The 19644-nt window shown below is 50.2% G+C and overlaps 1 protein-coding gene across 2 annotated transcripts in view; it reads right to left on the minus strand.

Annotated features, from left to right (window-relative positions):
• The window catches only part of rnf17 (ring finger protein 17), a 211847-nt gene that overhangs the window by 132067 nt on the left and 60136 nt on the right, over positions 1-19644 (minus strand). For both annotated transcript variants that reach the window (XM_038817770.1, XM_038817769.1), the window contains exon 11: positions 3002-3185. In XM_038817770.1, the coding sequence (XP_038673698.1) occupies positions 3002-3185 (184 nt within the window). The remainder of the gene's footprint in view (positions 1-3001; positions 3186-19644) is intronic.

Consider the following 19644-nt stretch of genomic DNA (forward strand, 5'->3'; position numbering starts at 1 on the left):
AGGAGATGTAATGGGACAAGAAATTAAAGATCTGTCCAGAGAAAATGCAAATTGGAAAGCAGAATCATTAACAGATGCCATCCGAAAACAAAAAGCACACAAAGTGAGGGCAGGCGATAGGATCTGAAATCTCTGAACAACTGACATGTTGAGTCCATGAGGCTGTGTCTAATCAAAAGATAATGCGCTATTCCTCTGCACTTGGACAGTGGAGGGGACAAGGTCAGAGGCGTCAAAGTGAGAGTGGAGCAGCAAATTAAAATGACAGGTGACAAGGAGCTTTGGGGTCACACTTGTAATTTGAACGGTAGGTGTTCTGCAAAGTAATTACCCTATCTGCATTCAGTCTCCCCAATATAAAGAGGACCACACAGTGAGCATCAAATACAGTTCACAGATGCTGCCAGGCATAAGAGTATTTCTAGCATTTTGTTTCTATTTTATAAAATCATTTTTTGAATATTTTGTATTCATAGTCTTTGATAAAATGATTAAATTAGCATTGGTTCAAGTCAGAATTCGCACTCTCCAATAGGGCAATTGCTTAACAAAAACAAAATAACCAAGTTATAAAGCATCTAAAACAAATCTTGGAAGGTACAAAGCTATCAATTGTGTACTAGGGTGCAATTGGATTCTCTAATTTAACAATTTGCAATAAAGCCTGGTCAATATCCACATAAATGCACACTGTTTTCAACAAACTTGTATGAATCGCCACCTTGCTCATATGTCAAAACATAGCCAAGAGTGTGATAATCGAGCATCACAAATAATATGCAAGTACAATCTACTCTGCTTAATTGAAATGGGGTATTCACTTGAAAACTAAAGGTATTTGAATTTAACTTCATTTTGTTATATTTTTTTTCTTTTTGTTTTTTTCATATAAATTCGTTTTTTCTAATTAAGGGGCAATTTAGCATGGCCAATCCACCTTCCCTGCATATCTTTTTGGGTTGTGGGGGTTGAGATCCATGCAGACACAGGGAGAATGTGCAAACCCACACAGACCCAGGGCCGGGATCGAACCTGGGACCTTGGAACTGAGAGGCAGCAGTGCTAACCAATGTGTCGCCATACCACCATGAATTTAACTACATTTTGAAGTAAAACAGAAAATGCTGGAAACATTCAGCAGTACTAATTTGTTAATATTTTAAAATCTCAATTTGAATCGGAAGTTATTTTGAATTTTCATCCTAATTAGGTTCTCACTATTAAAATCTATTTGTTTTCAGAGGACGAGCAGCTAGCTAACCTCATCTCACCAGAAAAGGCAAATAAATTCACGGACCCTGTTTACTCGAAAACCACTGTGCAATCAATCTCGGGTCTATTTATGGGTGAGCATTCACACAGCAATCATCCATGTCTGCAATACAATTTATCTTTTAAGCCCAAAGATTATCTGTAATGCTCCTGAAGCTAAATTTTCTTTAAGACAGACTTGCATCTAAGCAAAACATTAGCTTCCATTGACAAAAAATTGTTCAAGTAGTGAAGTAGAAAAATGCAAAGCAACAAATCTTAATCATGGCTTAAGATAGAGAACAATGGTGATGACTGGGGATTTCAATGCTTCCATGTTTTTTTCTGGCAGAGGAATAACAAGATTTGCAGACATCCAAGTGCTTACAGCCAATGCGAGGATCCCAGAACTGGCAGGTCATTCCTCAACCTTCCTTTTTATAATGATGTGGAGATGCCGGCGTTGGACTGGGGTGAGCACAGTAAGAAGTCTTACAACACCAGGTTAAAGTCCAACAGGTTTGTTTCAAACACGAGCTTTCGGAGCACGGCTCCTTCTTCAGGTGAATGAAGAAGTAATTTCTTCATTCACCTGAAGAAGGAGCCGTGCTCCGAAAGCTCGTGTTTGAAACAAACCTGTTGGACTTTAACCTGGTGTTGTAAGACTTCTTACTGTTCCTTTTTATAGAGGAGGAAAAGCCCCAGTCTGTGCAGTCTTTTTTGATGATGATCATTAGGTTCTCACTATCAAAATCTATTTGTTTTCAGAGGACGAGCAGCTAGCTAACCTCATCTCACCAGAAAAGGCAAATAAATTCACAGACCCTGTTTACTCTGAAACCATCATCACCATTGTTCTCTATCTTAAGCCATGATTAAAACGGTGATCAAATGATCATCAAAAAAGACTGCACAGTCTGGGGCTTTTCCTCCTCTATAAAAAGGAAGGTTGAGGAATGATCAAAATGAAATGACTAGATACGGTTGACATAGAAAAGATGTTACACTTGTAGCATTATAACTGATCTCTCCAGGGCAGCACGTGGCACAGTGGTTAGCACTGCAGTCTATGGTGCTGAGGACCCGGGTTCGAATCCCAGCTCTGGGTTATTGTCCATGTTGAGTTTGCACATTCTCCCCATGCCTGTGTGGTTTCACCCCACAACCCAAAGATGTGCAGGGTAGGTGGATTGGCCACGCTAAATTGCCCCTTGATTAGAAAAAAAATAATTGGGTACTCTAAATTTATATTTTTTTTAAACTGGTCCCTCCAGCATTATAATTGGTCTTAGGAGTGAGAAGAGGGAGAAATACTCGATTTCCAGCATTTCACAGCCTCAGAACATTTGTCGCAAAATTCCTGCATGTGAATGTTGTTTAAACAGTATTAGGATGTCAATTGCATCTTTGATGTTGTTAAAAGATCATGGCCTGAATTCTCCGTTTTGCCGGCAGCCGGGGGTTTCCTGATGGCATGGGGCTGCCTCACAATGGGAACCCCCATTGACAAGCCAGCGAAACGGGAATCCTGATGCCGTGCTGAACCAGAAATATGGTGTGGTTGGATGGAGAAACCCGCCCCTTGTCTAGCCTCACAACAACGTTACTTAATTGGACAAGTAATCAGGGCTGTTCGTCCTTTGATTCACATCGATGTGGCACCGAGACGTTCTAGAGGGCATGTGACATCGGAGTCAGCAACTTCAAATCACAAATCTATAGCTAATCAAAGACCATTAATTTACAATACCCTGGAAGTACAAAGATTTCTGAATGTCCAGAGTCCAACATGAAGACTTGTATTGCTGCAAGATCAGTTATTCGATATGTTGTTGAATTGCTACACTCCTCATGGTTTCCTGATGACACCAGTTCCGTGATACTTCCTCGGCACCATGCACGGAAAATACTGCTTTTAACAATAATCCTCTCACCTGCATTAGAAAGAGAAAAATAATAGTAACTTTTACAATGACTATTTTAAAACAATAATCCCGCTTTCCCCCCATATGCTTTGAACACCTTCACCCTAAGTGCTATAACTAACTGCTTCTTGAAAACATGAAGTGTTTTGGCCTCACCTACTTCCTGTGGTAGCCATGATGTGGAGATGCCGGCATTAGACTAGGTTGGGCGCAGTAAGAAATCTTACAACACCAGGTTAAAATCCAACAGGTTTATTTGGATTCACTAGCTTTCAGAGTATAGCTCCTCCATCAGGTGACCTGGTGTTGTAAGACTTCTTACTGTACTACCTGTGATAACAAATGCCACAGGCCGACCACTCTCTGGGTGAAGAAATTTCTCCTCATCGAGCAGATCACCTCTCATGCTTCTAGAGCAGATAAAGGCCAATCTACTCAACCTCTCATTGTAGGACAACCCTCTAATTTCAGGAATTAATCTAATGAACCTTAACTACACTACATCCAAGTCAAGTGGATCCTTCTTTATACAAGGAAGGCAAAATTGTGCACAGTACTTCAGTTGTGGTCCCACAAGTTCTGCACAACAGTAAGACTTTATTCTAGTACTCCAAATTCATTGCATAAAAGGGCAATACTCCATTTGCCTATTGATTGCTTGCCACATTCACAGCCTGCACATTAATTTCCTTTGTTCCTTGAGGGGGAAACTCGACTTCCGGTGGCGGCGATGACGTAGGAAGCTGCACATTTGAGAGCTCCCGATTCCAACAAACTTTTCGGCTCTTTTTAGAGCCCAAGACGGAATTTTTTCGGCGTCTCCCGGTGGGAGAAGGTGTGCTGATCGACTTTCTCCGCATTTCATGACTCGAACTCGGAGTGGAAAGGGGGAAAAAACGGCAGCAGCTCCCCAGAAAAAACAGGGGAAGGATTCCAAGATGGCGGCCGGCGGAGCACCAGAGGAGTGGAAGCTGTGAGCCCAGGAGCAGCAAGCTGCTCTCCTGCACTGTTTTGCAGATTTTAAGGCTGAGGTGCTGAGCTCTCTGCAGGAAACGAATAAAAAGCTCTCGGAGATTCAGACGACCCAGGGTGCTGCCATCCAGGCGTTGCAGGCGCAGGCCACTGAACGAGAGGAGGAGGCCGTGGTCCTCGTGAGTAAGGTGGAGGGGCACGAGGCACTCCACAAGAAGTGGCAAGACCGCTTCGAGGAGCTTGATCACCGCATGAGGCGGAAGAATCTGAGGATCTTGGGCCTTGCGAAGGGGCTGGAGGGGTCGGATCTGACAACCTACGTGGCCACGATGCTGAACTCACTAGTGGGGGCAGGATCTTTCCACCTGCCCCTGGAGCTGGAGGGAACCCACAGAGTACTGGCGAGGAGGCCTAAGGAGAACGAACCCCCGCGTACGGTGCTGGTTAGGTTCCACCGGATCAGTGATCGGGAGTGTGCTGCGCTGGGCCAAGAAGGTGAAGAGCAGCAATTGGGGAGAATGGGGTAGTACGGATCTACCAGGATTGGAGTGCGGAGGTGGCTAAGCGGCGGTCCGGGTTTAATCAGACGAAAGAGGTGCTCTATCAGAAGAAGATAAGTTTGGGAATGTTGCAGTCTGCGCGCCTGTGGGTAACTTATTTGGATCGGCATTATTATTTTGATTCCCCAGAGGCGGCGTAGGCCTTCGTGCGGATGGAGAAACTGGACTCGAACTAGGGATTGGGGGTTGCGGGGTCGGTTGTAATGCTTTATTGCTGGTTTCTGCTGTTGCTGTGTTCTCTTTTTCTGTACTTTTGTAATTTTGATATGGTTATTTATTGGGGTGTTATTCTGTTTTTTGTTGGGGGGCATTGTTTGAGTTTTGTATCTTGCGGGGGGGGGGGTTGGGGGGGTTTATTGTATTCTATACAGGGTTGGGGGTATGGAGAGGGGTTGGTATTTGGGAGCTGCGTCAGACGGGTGTGGTGGGGCAGTGCAAAACCGCGAGCTTTCCTCTGGTTTCCCGCGTTGCAGGGCTGGGGGGTGGAGATGATGACGGGGGGGGCGGGGCCTTAACTGGTTCTTCCCTGTGCTGGAGCGGTGCCTGGAGGAGGGACAGGATGGGGGATGATCCCACTTTGGGAGGGGTCGGGGTTTTTCCGCAGGAGTTTCCGGGGTCAGCAGAAGCTAGCTCACCCACGGAAGTACAATGGAGGACGGTTCGTGGCTAGGAGGGTCCCTAGCCTTGGGGGGGGGGGGGGGGGGGGGGGGGGGGGGGGGGGATACCGGGTCAGGAAGGAGCTGGTGTGGGCCGGGGGGACAGAGGTGAGGTGTTGTCGCTGTGGGGACTGGGTCGGGCGAAGGGTGCTGGCCTGGAGCGGGCAGTCGACGGGCTATGGCTAGTCGACAGGGGAGGGGGGGCAGGACGCCCTCTGATCCAGTTGGTCACCTGGAATGCGAGAGGATTGAATGGGCCAGTGAAGCGATCAAGGGTACTTGCTCATCTGAGGGGGCTAAAGGCAGATATGGCAATGCTTCAGGAGACCCACCTGAAGGTGGCGGACCAGGTCCGTCTGAGGAAGGGGTGGGTGGGGCAGGTTTTCCACTCTGGGTTGGATGTGAAGAACCGGGGAGTGGCGATTCTGGTGGGGAAAAATGTGTCCTTTGAGGCATCTGAGGTGGTGGCGGATAAGTGGGGTAGGTATGTTATGGTTAGGGGCAGACTACAGGGAGAGAAGGTGGTACTTGCTAGTGTGTATGCCCCAAATTGGGACGATGCGGGCTTTATGAGGCGTATGCTGGGACGGGTCCCGGATCTAGAGGCGGGAGGTCTGATTATTGGGGGGGGGGGGGGGGGGGGGGGGGGGCGGGAGGAGGAAGAGGAGGAGGACTTCAATACGGTGTTGGATCTTTCACTGGATCGGTCCAGTTAAAGGACGGGTAGGAGGCCGGCAGCGGCCAAGGTACTGAGAGGGTTTACGGCCAAATGGGAGGGGTGGACCCATGGAGGTTTGTGAGGCTGGGGGCATGGGAGTACTCTTTCTTCTCCCACGTACATAGGGTTTATTCTCGGATAGACTTCTTCGTGGTGAGTAGGGGACTGATTCTGAGAGTGGAAGAGGCCGAATATTCGGCCATTGCAATCTCCGACCACGCTCCTCATTGGATGGAGTTGGAGATGGGGGAGGTGCGGGACCAGCGCGCGTTGTGGCGGTTGGATGTGGGGTTGTTGGCGGAGGAGGTCTGTAGGAGGGTCCGGGCAAGTATTGAGGGGTACCTCGAGGTGAATGATACGGGGGAAGTCCAGGTGGGGATGGTTTGGGAAGCCCTGAAGGCAGTGATTCGTGGGGGACTGATATCCATCCGGGCACACAGGGAAAGGAGCGAGAGGAGTGAGAGGGATAGACTGGTGGGGAAGATGCTGGAGGTAGATAGGAGGTACGCAGAGGCACCAGAGGAGGGACTGTTGGGGGAAGAGGCGCAGCCTACAGGCTAAATTTGATTTGCTGACCACTAGAAAGGCGGAGGCACAGTGGAGGAAGGCACAAGGGGCAGTATATGAACATGGTGAAAAGGCGAGAAGGATGCTGGCTCATCAGCTCCGCAAGCGGGATGCGGCTAGGGAAATTGCTGGAGTGAGAGACAAGAGTGGGAATGTGGTGCGGAAGGGGGTAGAGGTGAATGAGGTCTTTAAGGACTTTTAGGGGGAACTGCCAACGGTGGAGAGGAGGGGAATGGAGAGGTTTCTCGACGGACTATCTTTCCCGAAGGTGCAGGAGGAGCAGGTGGAGGGGTTGGGGGCGTCGATTGAGCTGGAGGAGCTGGTTAAGGGGATCGGACAGATGCAGTCAGGGAAGGCGCCGGGGTCGGATGTGTTCCCGGTGGAGTTTTATAAAAAGTTTGTGGACCTAGTGGGCCCCTTGCTGGTGCGGACACTTAATGAGGCGTGGGAAGGGGGAACTTTGCCCCCGACGATGTCGCGGGCGCTGATTTCTTTAATCTTAAAGAGGGACAAGGACCCCCAGCAGTGTGGTTCATACAGGCACATATCTCTCCTTAATGTGGATGCCAAGGTGCTGGCAAAAATCCTGGCCACCAGGATAGAGGACTGTGTGCCAGGGGTTGTACACGAGGATCAGACAGGGTTTGTGAAGGGAAGGCAGCTGAACACGAATGTGTGGAGGTTGTGGAATGTCATCATGATGCCGACGATTGAGGGGGAGGCTGAGATAGAGGTGGCGCTGGATGCGGAGAAGGCCTTCGATAGAGTGGAGTGGGGGTACTTATCGGAAGTGTTGGGGAGGTTTGGATTTGGTGACGGGTTTATTAGATGGGTGAGGCTGCTATATGAGGCCCCGATGGCGTGTGTGGCCACGAATGGGAGGAGGTCGGAGTACTTCCGGCTTTACCGAGGGACCAGGCAGGGTTGCCCCCTGTCCCCCTTGTTGTTTGCATTGGCAATCGAGCCGTTGGCGATGGCGTTGAGGGATTCAGGGAGGTGGAGGGGTTTGGTGTGGGGTGGGGAGGAACATAGGGTGTCGTTGTATGCCGATGACCTGCTACTGTATGTGGCAGACCCGGTGGGAGGGATGCCGGGGGTGATGGAGCTGCTAGCTGAGTTTGGGACCGTTTCAGGCTATAAACTAAATCTAGGCAAGAGTGAGGCGTTTGTGGTGCACCCTGGGGACCAGGAGGAAGGAATTGGTAGGCTCCCGCTTAGGAGGGCAGGGGAGAGTTTTAGGTACCTGGGGGTGCAGGTGGCCAGGGACTGGGGGACTCTTCACAAGCATAATTTCACCAGGCTTATGGATCAGATGGAGGAGGAGTTCAAGCGGTGGGACATGCTGCCATTGTCGTTGGCGGGGAGGGTGCAGTCCGTCAAAATGACGGTGCTTCCGAGGTTCTTGTTCCTCTTTCAGTGCCTGCCCATCTTCATCCCCAGGGCCTTCTTTAGGAGGGTGACTAGCAGTATTTTGAGCTTTGTGTGGGCACATGGGACTCCGAGAGTGAAGAGGGTTTTCCTGGAGCGAGGGAGGGATAGAGGCGGGCTGGCGCTACCCAACCTTTTGGGGTACTATTGGGCGGCCAATATGTCAATGGTGCGTGAATGGGTGATGGAGGGGGGGGTGGCGTGGAAAGAATGGAGATGGCGTCTTGCAGAGGTACAAGCCTGGGTGCCTTGGTAACGGCGCCGTTGCCGCTTTCTCCTAAGGGGTATACCACGAGCCTGGTGGTGGTGGCGGCGACCCTAAGAATCTGGGGACAGTGGGGACGGTATAGGGGGAAACAGGGGGCTCAATGGAGGCTCCATTATGTGGAAATCATCGGTTTCTCCCGGGGAACACTGATGGGGGATTTAGGGGGTGGGATAGGGTGGGCATCAGTAAACTGAGGGACCTGTTTATTGGCGGGAGGTTAGCGGGCCTGGGGGAACTGGAAGATAAATTTGGGCTCCACCAAGGGAACATGTTCAGATACTTGCAGGTAAAGGCGTTTGCTAGACAACAGGTAGAGGAGTTCCCTTTGCTGCCCTCGCGGGGGGCGATGGTCAGAGTGCTTTCGGGGGTGTGGGTCGGAGAGGGGAAGGTGTCTGACATTTAGAAAGTAATGCAGGAGGTGGAGGAGTCGTCAGTGGAGGAGCTGAAGGCTGAATGGGAGGGGGAACTTGGGGAGCAGATAGAGGACGGGACTTGGGCGGATGCCTTAGAGAGAGTCAACTCTTTCTCTTCATGTGCGAGGCTTAGTCTCATCCAATTCAAGGTGCTACACCGGGCCCACATGTCCGGGACTAGGATGAGTAGGTTCTTTGGGGGCGAGGACAGGTGCACCAGGTGTTCGGGGAGTCCAGCGAATCATGCCCATATGTTCTGGGCATGCCCGGCACTGGAAGAATTCTGGAAGGGGGTGGCGGGGACGGTGTCGAGGGTGGTTGGATCCAGGGTCAAACCAGGGTGGGGACTCGCGATTTTTGGAGTTGCGGTGGGGCCGGGAGTGCAGGAGACGAAAGAGGCCGGTGTCCTGGCCTTTGCGTCCCTAGTAGCCCGGATCCTGATGCAGTGGAAAGATGCGAGGCCCCCAAGTGTGGAGACCTGGATCAGTGACATGGCGGGATTTATAAAATTGGAGGGGGTCAAATTTGCCCCGAGAGGATCAATACAAGGGTTCTATAAACTTTTAAAGTGGGGGAAACTCAAATATCCCCGGAAAAATGAAACATTTGAGTTTCTCAGCATTTAAAATAAATATTTTTTCTTTCTGAAGCGGATAACCTCACATTGTATTCCATCTGCCACCTTCCATTGATTTGTCTATATCGTTTTGCAACCAGTGTATTCCTTGCAGCTTGCTGTGCCACATACTTGGCTTTGTCCAGGATTTTCCGTCCCAACATCAGCGGCAATCACATCAGAGGGGGCAGGAACATTTGGGGAGATGTTGACTTGCGGCACAACACTGCCTAGTGTATCAGGGGCAGAATATCCCACTCTGTTACATCAAAACTGCTTACATTTTTCTCGGTACCTTAAATAACTAAGATCCTAGCGTTAACCTGTGCAGCATTCCACTCATTACAGTCTGCTAATTTGAAATCACCCGATTTATTCTGATTTCCAGCTTTGTTAATTAAACTAATACTCTATTGATGCCAAAATATTATCCCAATCTCATTAACCCTCATCTTGTGAAATACCCTTTTAATTATCACCGTATCTAATGTCTTTTGGAAATCCAGGTATTCGACATAAAGATTCCTTGACTCTGGCTAATTAAGTGCCTTTTAAAACAACTCAAATAAGAAAGAACACTACAGCACCGGAACAGGCCCTTGGGCCTACCAAGCCTGCGCCGATCATGATGTCCGTCTAAACTAAAACCTTCTATCCTATTCATGTATTTGTCAAGATGCCTCTTCAACGTCGCTATTGTACCTGCTTCCACCACCTCTCCCGGCAGCAGCTTCCAGGCACCCACTACCCTGTGTACAAAAACTTCCCTCGTACATCTCCTCAAAACTTTTCCCCTCACACCTTAAACCTATGTCCCCGAGTAATTGACTTTTCCAATCTGGGTTCTGTCCATGCCACTCATTTTTGTAAATTTCTATCAGGTTGCCCCTCAACCTCCATCATTCCAGTGAAAACTCCATCATTCCAGTCAGAGCTTATCCAACCTCTCCTCAAAGCTAATACCCTCCAGACCAGGCAACATCCTCGTAAACCTCTTCTGTACTCTCTCCAAAATCTCCACAGCCTTCTGGTAGTACGGCAACCAGAGTTTTATGCAATATCCCCCATGTGACCTAATTAGAGTTCTGAACTGCTGCAGCATGACTTGCAAATTTTTTATTCAATGCCCCAACCAATGACGGCAAACATGCCAAATGCCTTCTTGACTACCTTATCCACTCTGCTTTGCCAATTTCAGTGATCTGTGGATCTGTAAGCCCATCTCTCTGCCTGTCAATACTCCCAAGGGTTCTACCATTTACTGTACACTTTCCACCTGTATGAGACTTCCAAAATGTATTACCTGACATTTGTCCAGATTAAACTCCATCTTCCATTTCTCTACCCAAGTCTCCAACTGATCTATATCCTGCCAAATCCTCTGACAATCCTCATCACTATCCGCAACTCTACCAACCTTTGTGTTTTCTGTAAACTTAATCAGATCAGTTACAATTTCCTCCAAATAATTTATATATATTACAAACAGAATAGGTCCCAGCACTGATCCCTGTGGAACACCACTAGTCACAGCCCTCTGCATCCACGTTGCCAGCCCACTTCTGATCCCGTGTGACTTCACCTTTTGTACCAGTCTCCCATGAGGGACCTTGTCAAAGGCTTTAATGAAGTCCATGTAGACAAAATCCACTGTCTTTCCTTCATCAATTATCTTCATCACTTCCTCAAGAAACGCAGTCGAGTTAGTGAGGCACAACCCACCCTTCGCAAAACCATGCTACTTCTCGCTTCGCAAAACCATGCTACCTCTCGCTAATAAGTTAAATTGTTTCCAAATGGAGTAAATCCAGTCCCAAAGAATTCTCTCCAATAACTTCCTTACCACTGACAAGGCTCAGCGGCATGTAATTTCCTGGATTATCCTTGCTACCCTTCTTAAACAAAGGAACCTTGGCTTTTCTTCGCTCCTCTGGGACCTCACCTCCTTAAAATGATTCCAATATTTTCCCAATGATTGATGTCATGTGAACCAGGTCGCAGTTCCCTATTTTCCCTTTCCTTTCTTTTTTTAAAAAATAATTTTTATTGGAATTTTTTTACAGAAAATATAAAACATAACAACAAACTATGAAATGCAACAAAATAACCCATAATAACAGTAACACCCCCCAGACCGTATCGACGCATGTATCACATCCCCCCACCCCCCCAACCCTAATGAACAAAAGAACTTAAAAATAAATTTAAATTTAATAAACAAACATAGTCATCGTCCCCCCCCCGGGTTGCTGCTGCTACTGTCCCCGTACCCTATCGTTGAGCCAGAAAGTCGAGGAAAGGTTGCCACCGCCTAAAGAACCCTTGTACCGACCCTCTCAGGGCGAATTTGACCTTCTCTAGCTTAATGAAACCCGCCATGTCATTGATCCAGGTCTCCACGCTTGGGGGCCTCGCATCCTTCCATTGTAGCAAGATCCTTCGCCGGGCTACTAGGGACGCAAAGGCCAGCACAACGGCCTCTTTCGCCTCCTGCACTCCCGGCTCCACCCCAACCCCAAAGATCGCGAGTCCCCATCCTGGCTTGACCCTGGATCCCACCACCCTCGACACCGTCCTCGCCACCCCCTTCCAGAACTCCTCCAGTGCCGGGCATGCCCAGAACATATGGGCATGGTTCGCTGCACTCCCCGAGCACCTGACACACCTGTCTTCACCCCCAAACAACCTACTCATCCTCGTCCCAGTCATGTGGGCCCGGTGCAGCACCTTGAATTGGATGAGGCTAAGCCGTGCACACGAGGAGGAAGAATTAACCCTCTCCAGGGCATGAGCCCATGTCCCGTCTTCGATCTGTTCCCCCAGTTCCCCCTCCCACTTAGCTTTCAGCTCCTCTACTAACGCCTCCTCCGCCTCCTGCATAACCTTGTAGATATCAGATATCATCCCCTCTCCGACCCAGACCCCCGAAAGCACCCTGTCACTCACCCCCCTCACGGGAAGCGAAGGGAATCCCTTCACCTGCCGTCTAGCAAATGCCTTTACCTGCAGATACCTGAACATGTTTCCCGAGGGGAGCCCAAATTTCTCCTCCAACTCCCCCAGGCTCGCAAACCTCCCATCAATAAACAGGTCCCTCAGCTGTCTGATGCCCGCTCTGTGCCAACCCTGAAATCCCCCATCAATGTTCCCCGGGACGAACCTATGGTTCCCCCATAACGGAGCCTCCATCGAGCCACCCACTTCTCCCCTATGTCGCCTCCACTGCCCCCAAATCTTGAGGGTAGCCGCCACCACCGGACTCGTGGTATACCTCGAAGGAGGGAGCGGCCACGGCGCCGTTACCAGGGCCCCCAGGCTTGTATCTCCACAGGACGCCCTCTCCATCCGTTTCCATGCTCCCCCCTCCCCCTCCATCACCCACTTGCGCACCATCGACACATTGGCCGCCCAGTAGTACCCCGAGAGATTGGGTAACGCCAGCCCCCCCATCTCTACCCCGCTCCAAGAAGACCCTCTTCACCCTCAGGGTCCCATGCGCCCAAACAAAGCTCATGATGCTGCTAGTCACCCTTCGAAAAAAGGCCCTAGGGATAAAGATGGGTAAACACTGAAAAAGGAACAAGAACCTCGGGAGAACCGTCATTTTGACGGACTGCACTCTACCCGCCAACGATAGCGGCACCATGTCCCACCTTTTAAATTCCTCCTCCATCTGCTCCACAAGCCTGGTAAAATTAAGCTATGGAGAGTCCCCCAACTCCTGGCCACCTGCACCCCCAGGTATCTGAAACTCTTCACTGCCCTCTTAAATGGGAGTTTCCCAATTCCCTCCTCCTGAACACCCGGGTGTACTACAAATACCTCGCTCTTGCCTAAATTTAACTTATAGCCCGAGAAGCCCCCAAATTCCGCTAACAGCTCCATCACCCCCGGCATTCCCCCTTCTGGATCCGCCACATACAACAGCAGGTCGTCCGCATACAGCGATACACGATGTTCCTCCCCACCCCGCACCAGACCCCTCCATCTCCCTGACTCCCTCAACGCCATAGCCAAAGGTTCAATCGCCAGTGCAAAGAGCAAGGGGGACAGGGAGCACCCCTGCCTGGTCCCACGGTAGAGCCTAAGTACTCCGATCTCCTTCCATTGGTAACTACACTTGCCATCGGAGCCGCGTAGAGCAGCCTCACCCATTTGATGAATCCCTCCCCGAATCCGAACCGCTCCAGCACCTCCTACAGGTACCCCCACTCAACTCTATCAAACGCTTTCTCTGCATCCAGCGCCACCACTATCTCCGCCTCCCCCTCCACTGCCGGCATCATAATAACATTTAGCAGTCTACGCACATTCGTGTTGAGCTGCCGTCCCTTGACAAATCCTGTCTGATCCTCGTGTATCACCCCTGGCACACAGTCCTCTATCCTGGTGGCCAGGATCTTCGCCAGCAACTTAGCGTCAACATTGAGGAGCGAGATAGGCCTGTATGATCCACACTGCAAGGGGTCCTTATCCCGCTTCAGCATCAGAGAGATCAGTGCCCGCGACATAGTCGGGGGCAAAGCCCCCCCCCCCCTCCCATGCCTCATTGAAGGCTCGCACCAACAGGGTGCATACAGATCCGCATACTTTTTATAAAATTCCACCGGGAACCCGTCCGGCCCCAGCGCCTTACCTGACTGCATTTGTCCAATCCCCCTGACTAGCTCCTCCTACTCTATCGGCGCCCCCAGCCCCTCTACCAGATCCTCTTGAACCCTTGGGAAACATAGCCTGTTCATGAAGCTCTCCATCCACCCTCTCCCCATCGGAGGTTCCGACCGGTACAGTTCCTCGTAGAAGTCCCTAAAGACCCCATCCGTCCCTATCCGTCACTCCACCAATTTCCCTAGCCGCATCTCGCCTGCGGAGCTGATGCGGCAACATCCTGCTCGCCTTCTCCCCATACTCATATACCGCACCCTGCGCCCTCCTCCACTGTGTCTCCACCTTTCTGGTGGTCAACAAGTCAAATTTGGCCTGCAAACTACGCCGTTCCCCTAGCAACCCCTCCTCCGGTGCCTCCGCGTATCTCCTGTCCACATCCAAGAGCTCCCCCACCAGTCTCTCCCTCTCCCTCCTTGCCCTATGGGCCCGGATGGAGATCAGCTCCCCCCGGATCACTGCTTTCAGAGCCTCCCAGACCATCCCCACCCGGACCTCCCCCGTGTCGTTGGTATCAAGATACCCCTCAATACTTCCCCGGGCCCCCCTACACACCTCATCAGCCAGCATCCCCACATCCAGGCGCCAGAGCAGGCGCTGGTCCCGCGCTTCCCCCATCTCCAGATCAACCCGGTGCGGAGCATGGTCTGAAATCGCTATGGCCAAATACTCGGCATCCTGCACCTTCGGGATCAATCCCCTGCTCAGGACGAAAAAACCTATTTGGAAATAGACCCTATGGACATGGGAGAAAAAGGAATACTCCCGCGCTCTCGGCCTCCCAAACCTCCAGGGATCCACCCCTCCCATCTGGTCCATAAACCCCCTCAGCACTTTGGCCGCCGCCGGTCTCCTACCCGTCCTTGAACTGGACCGGTCCAGTGGGGGATCCAGCACTGTGTTAAAGTCTCCCCCCATGATCAGGCCCCCTGCCTCCAGGTCCGGAATGAGGCCCAACAAGCGCCTTATAAAGCCGGCATCATCCCAATTCGGGGCATATACATTAACCAGCACCACCTTCTCTCCCTGCAGCCTACCCTTCACCATAATATATCTGCCCTCCTTGTCCGACACCACCTCAGCCGTCTCGAATGCCACCCTCTTCCCCACCAGAAACGCCACCCCCCGGTTCATCGCGTCCAATCCTGAGTGAAAAACCTGCCCCACCCACCCCTTCCTCAGACGAACCTGGTCCGCCACCTTCAAGTGGGTCTCCTGGAGCATAGCCACGTCCGCCTTCAGCCCCTTCAGATGAGAAAATACCCTAGTTCTCTTAACCGGCCCATTCAGCCCCCTCACGTTCCAGGTAATCAGCCGGATCAGAGGGCAACCCGCCCCTCTCCCCCGCGGCTAGCCATAGCTTATCGACTGCTCGCCCCAGGCCAGCTTGCCCTGCCTGACCCGTTCCCCATGGCGATAACGCCTCTCCTCTACCCCCCCTGGCCCACACCAGCTCCTTCCTGGCCATTCCAGCAGCAACCCGGTATCCCCTCCCACCCCCCCAGACTAGGACCCCTCCTAGCCGCGACGCACCCTCCATGGTACTTCCGTGAGTCAGCTGACTTCTGCTGACCCGGCAGCTCCCGTCAAAACCCATCCCCTCCCGGCATGGGGCCATCCCCCTCTTGCCACACCTCCTTGGCACCGCTTCAGCACGGGAAAGAAAACCAGTAGAGGCCACACCCCCACCTCCAGCTCCGCCCCCCCGCCCCACAGCGCGGGAAACCAGAGGAAAGCCCGCGCTTTCACACTGCCACACTCCACCCTTCTGACGCAGCTCCCCAAAATCCAGTTTCACCCCAACCCCCAACCACGTACAGAAGAGAACATATAAAGCACATACCCCCAACGTTCCCCACATACCCCACACCCATACCCAACAGACAAACCCACCCAGAAACAGAGCAAAAAGAAAACCAGCATTAAAAAAAACACGTGTCAAAATTGAAGAACAGCAACAGCGAAAACAGCAACGGCCATAGTGTGTCCCCAGACCCTAGTTCGAGTCCAGCTTCTCCGCCTGTACAAAGGCCCACGCCTCCTCCGGGGACTCGAAGTAGTGGTGCCGGTCCTTATATGTCACCCACAGACGCGCAGGCTGCAGCATTCCAAATCTGACCTGCTTGGCATGCAGCACCGCCTTTGTCCGGTTGAACCCAGCCCGCCGCTTTGCCACCTCCGCACTCCAGTCCTGGTAGATTCGCACTACCGAATTCTCCCACTTGCTGCTCCTCTCTTTCTTGGCCCAGCGCAGCACACACTCCCGGTCACTAAATCGATGGAACCGCACCAGCACCGCCCGCGGGGGTTCATTTGCCTTAGGCCTCCTGGCCAGCACTCTGTGAGCTCCCTCAAGCTCCAGGGGCAAATGGAAGGACCCCACTCCCATCAACAAGCTCAACATAGTGGTCACGTACGACGGGAGATCCGGCCCCTCCAGCCCCTCCGCCAGGCCCAGGATCCTCAAATTCCTTCGCCTCATGCGAACGTCCAGCTCCTCCAAGCGGCCTTGCCACTTTTTGTGAAGTGCCTCGTGCAACTCCACTTTCCCCACAAGGGCCACAGCCTCCTCCCGCTCAACGGCCTGCTGCTGCAACTCCCGAATGGACACCTCCTGGGCCGCCTGGGTCCCAAGCAGCTTGTTGGTAGTCACACTCAGGGAGTCCAGCAACTCAGCCTTCAGCTCCGCAAAACAGCGCAGAAGAGAGGCTTGCTGCTCCTGCGCCCACTTCCACCAGTCCTCGGGTGTTCCGCCGGCCGCCATTTTGTCCTTCTTCCCCCGCTTTTCTTGGGGAGCTGCTGCAGCTTTTTCCTTTGCCACACTCCGGGTGAGCACCATAAATTATGGGGAATGCTCCTCTAGACACCTTCCCCCACCGGGATTCGTCGAGACAGCACCGTTTGGGACCCTCAAATCGGCCCAAAAGTCCTTAAGTAGAGGGAGCTGCGGTGCGGCTTAGCTCCGCATAGCCGCAACCGGAAGTTTCCAAAGCCGATTTTCTGACCGCTCCACTCCTAGTCCAGGCCATCCACCGGTGGAGAATCTGAGGAGTGTTCCCACACGGGGAAAAGTCCAAACAGCACCACTACGAGCCCTTAAAAGAGCCCCAAAGTCCGAAAATAGTGGGAGCCACTGAACGTGCGGCTTAGCTCTGCATCACCGTTACCGCAAGTTCGTCCCCGCTTCTTCAATGGCCTTGGTGAGATCTTTTCACAGTTCTTCCCTCTGCTGCTAGAATTGAGCTTTCATAAAGGCCTTCAAGTCAGCTTGAGGCCTCTAAGCTGGCCCTTCCCCCACCTGCATGCTTGCAGAGGCTTTTGTCTGCTGCTGCTTCAGCCCAATCTTGCACTGTTTCTGAGGGTCTGATAACCAAGAAACATACTATTCCTGGGGGAAAGAACTCCTCGAACATTCACCTACGCCTTTTCATCGAAATTCCAACCCGTGCCGCCCAAAAAAGAGCTCTTTTCTGTAACCTTGGGCAGGAGCTGCCTGTGTGTGATCACTCACTCCATGGTGCACACCGGAAGTCTTCCCTTTCCTTTCTTGAATAGTGATATTATACTTGCTACCTTCCAGGTCCTGGGACAGTTCTAGAATAAAAGGAACTGTGGAATATCATAACCAATCCAACCACCATTTCTACAGTTATTTCTTTCAGACCTGCTAGAATGTAAACCATCAGGTTGAGGGGATCAACTGGCCTTTAGCCCATCCAATGCTTTTTTATAACTTATATTGTATTAGGCTCCTCAACCTTTTTTGCCCTTCGGTTCCCCACTATTTCTGGTATGCTGTCTTCTATTGTGGAGACAGATACAAAATGTTTAATCTTTCTACTGTTCACTTATTCTTCATTATAATTTATCTCTAAGGGAGCAACATTTACTTTTGCTACATTTCTTTTTATATATGAACTTTTAGAAGCCCTTACAATCTGTTTAGATTTTTTGTTAGTTTACTCTCATATTCCTAATTTTTTGATCAATCTTTGCTGGTTTTTGAAAGTCTAAAAGCAGCTTACTAGTTTTTACACGATTTGAAGCTTCTTTTTTAATCTGATATCTTTAACTTCTTATCAGTCTAATGGCTCATTCTTCCTGTGGAAATTTTGTTTCTCATTGGAATGTTTTTTTTGTGAGGATGCTGAATTATTTCTTAAAATGTTTGCCACTGTTCATTTAACTCAAACATTTTAATCTATTTATCCAATCAAACCAAGACAACTTTCCCCTCAAACCTATGTAACTGGCTAAGTTTTAGACCCTGACCCGAATTTTTAAAATGGCAAAAAAATGGCAGAAGACCATTTGGCGGGGGTTCAGAGTACGGCTCTGTTCATCTTTTAATCCGTCTTTTCAGCCTTGTACATCAAGAAGAAATGTGCACTGTGTCCCAAGAATTGTTATTGCTGTTTCTGCATGATAGAGCCAAGTTAGAATATTTAAATCCTCACTTGTTCATGGCGGCTGGAAGGAGTCGGGGTGGGGACTTGCCTTTACTGGTGCAGTTGCTTTTAAGCGGGCTCCTGCACTGACAGTGCTTTGTGCATCGGTGGATAATAACTGCCAACAAAGATGCTGTTTTTGCTGAAAGTCTCTGCTCTGCAGAGCAGACTGTCACAGCCCACTTCCAGGAGTTGCAGGGTGTTTGCTCGTCTTCATCATGAATTTATTAGGCTTTATATTGTCTGATAATCCTTGTGGTGAAGAGAGGGGGATGCTTTTTGCTGTCTCCCCCCCAATCTCGTCTAAAAGGAAGGTGAGCAGAGCTGGAGCGAGGCGAGGGGTGGAAATTGGGGTTGGAAGGGTTAGTTTGTCCTCACTGTGATCGAGGAAGGCCCTATCAGTTAGAGCTAATCAGTTTGGATTTTTTTTTTGCTTTAAAATTTTGATTTAGAGCATCTGTGCTTTTATCACGTGACTCCTCCTCAACTCTGGGGTTCTCAGGAATTTTCTTTCCTCTCTGGTTTTCCTTTGAAGCTTCAGGTATGAGTTAACTATGTCGCTCACTGTATCCTGTTTTTGTATAAATGGGTCTTATATCCATGAAGGAAATATGTTGGAGATATTGGCTGAGTCATCCTGTTTTATTTGTTCCCATGCTTGCAATGACTTTCTTTATGTGCTGTACCTGCTTTGTATTGATACCTATGGCCTATTTTCCAATTTTTCCTTTTGTTTTGCTACAATATTTGTAAAAGCTTGAAAAGTTCAATAAAAAAACATTTTTTTAAAAAGTGGGCATGAATGTACTCTCGCTCATTAGAAATACCAAAAGTATCAAAATGAACTGTCAAATGCAGCTGACAAGGCATTTAAAACTCCTTTTGGAAGAACTGTCTGGAGTGTTTAAAAATATAATTGCTTGCTGCATCACATGTCTGTTGACATAAGCCTAAGTGCTTTGTAAGGGCCCTTCCTGTTGATTCCCTTAATTCCTATTTCTTTTATTTTGTCATTATCGTTTTTGGTCCATGGATTTTTAATGGACATATATCTTTAAGTCGAGCTGAGGAAGGGAGACAAGAGTTTCAAAATAGTACACTGTGCCATGAAGTTTTAGCTTTTGAACAGATGAACTCAAGACTTTCTGGCACCCGAG

This window comes from Scyliorhinus canicula, chromosome 14 (assembly GCF_902713615.1).
Source record: "Scyliorhinus canicula chromosome 14, sScyCan1.1, whole genome shotgun sequence".
Taxonomy (NCBI): Eukaryota; Metazoa; Chordata; class Chondrichthyes; order Carcharhiniformes; family Scyliorhinidae; genus Scyliorhinus; species Scyliorhinus canicula.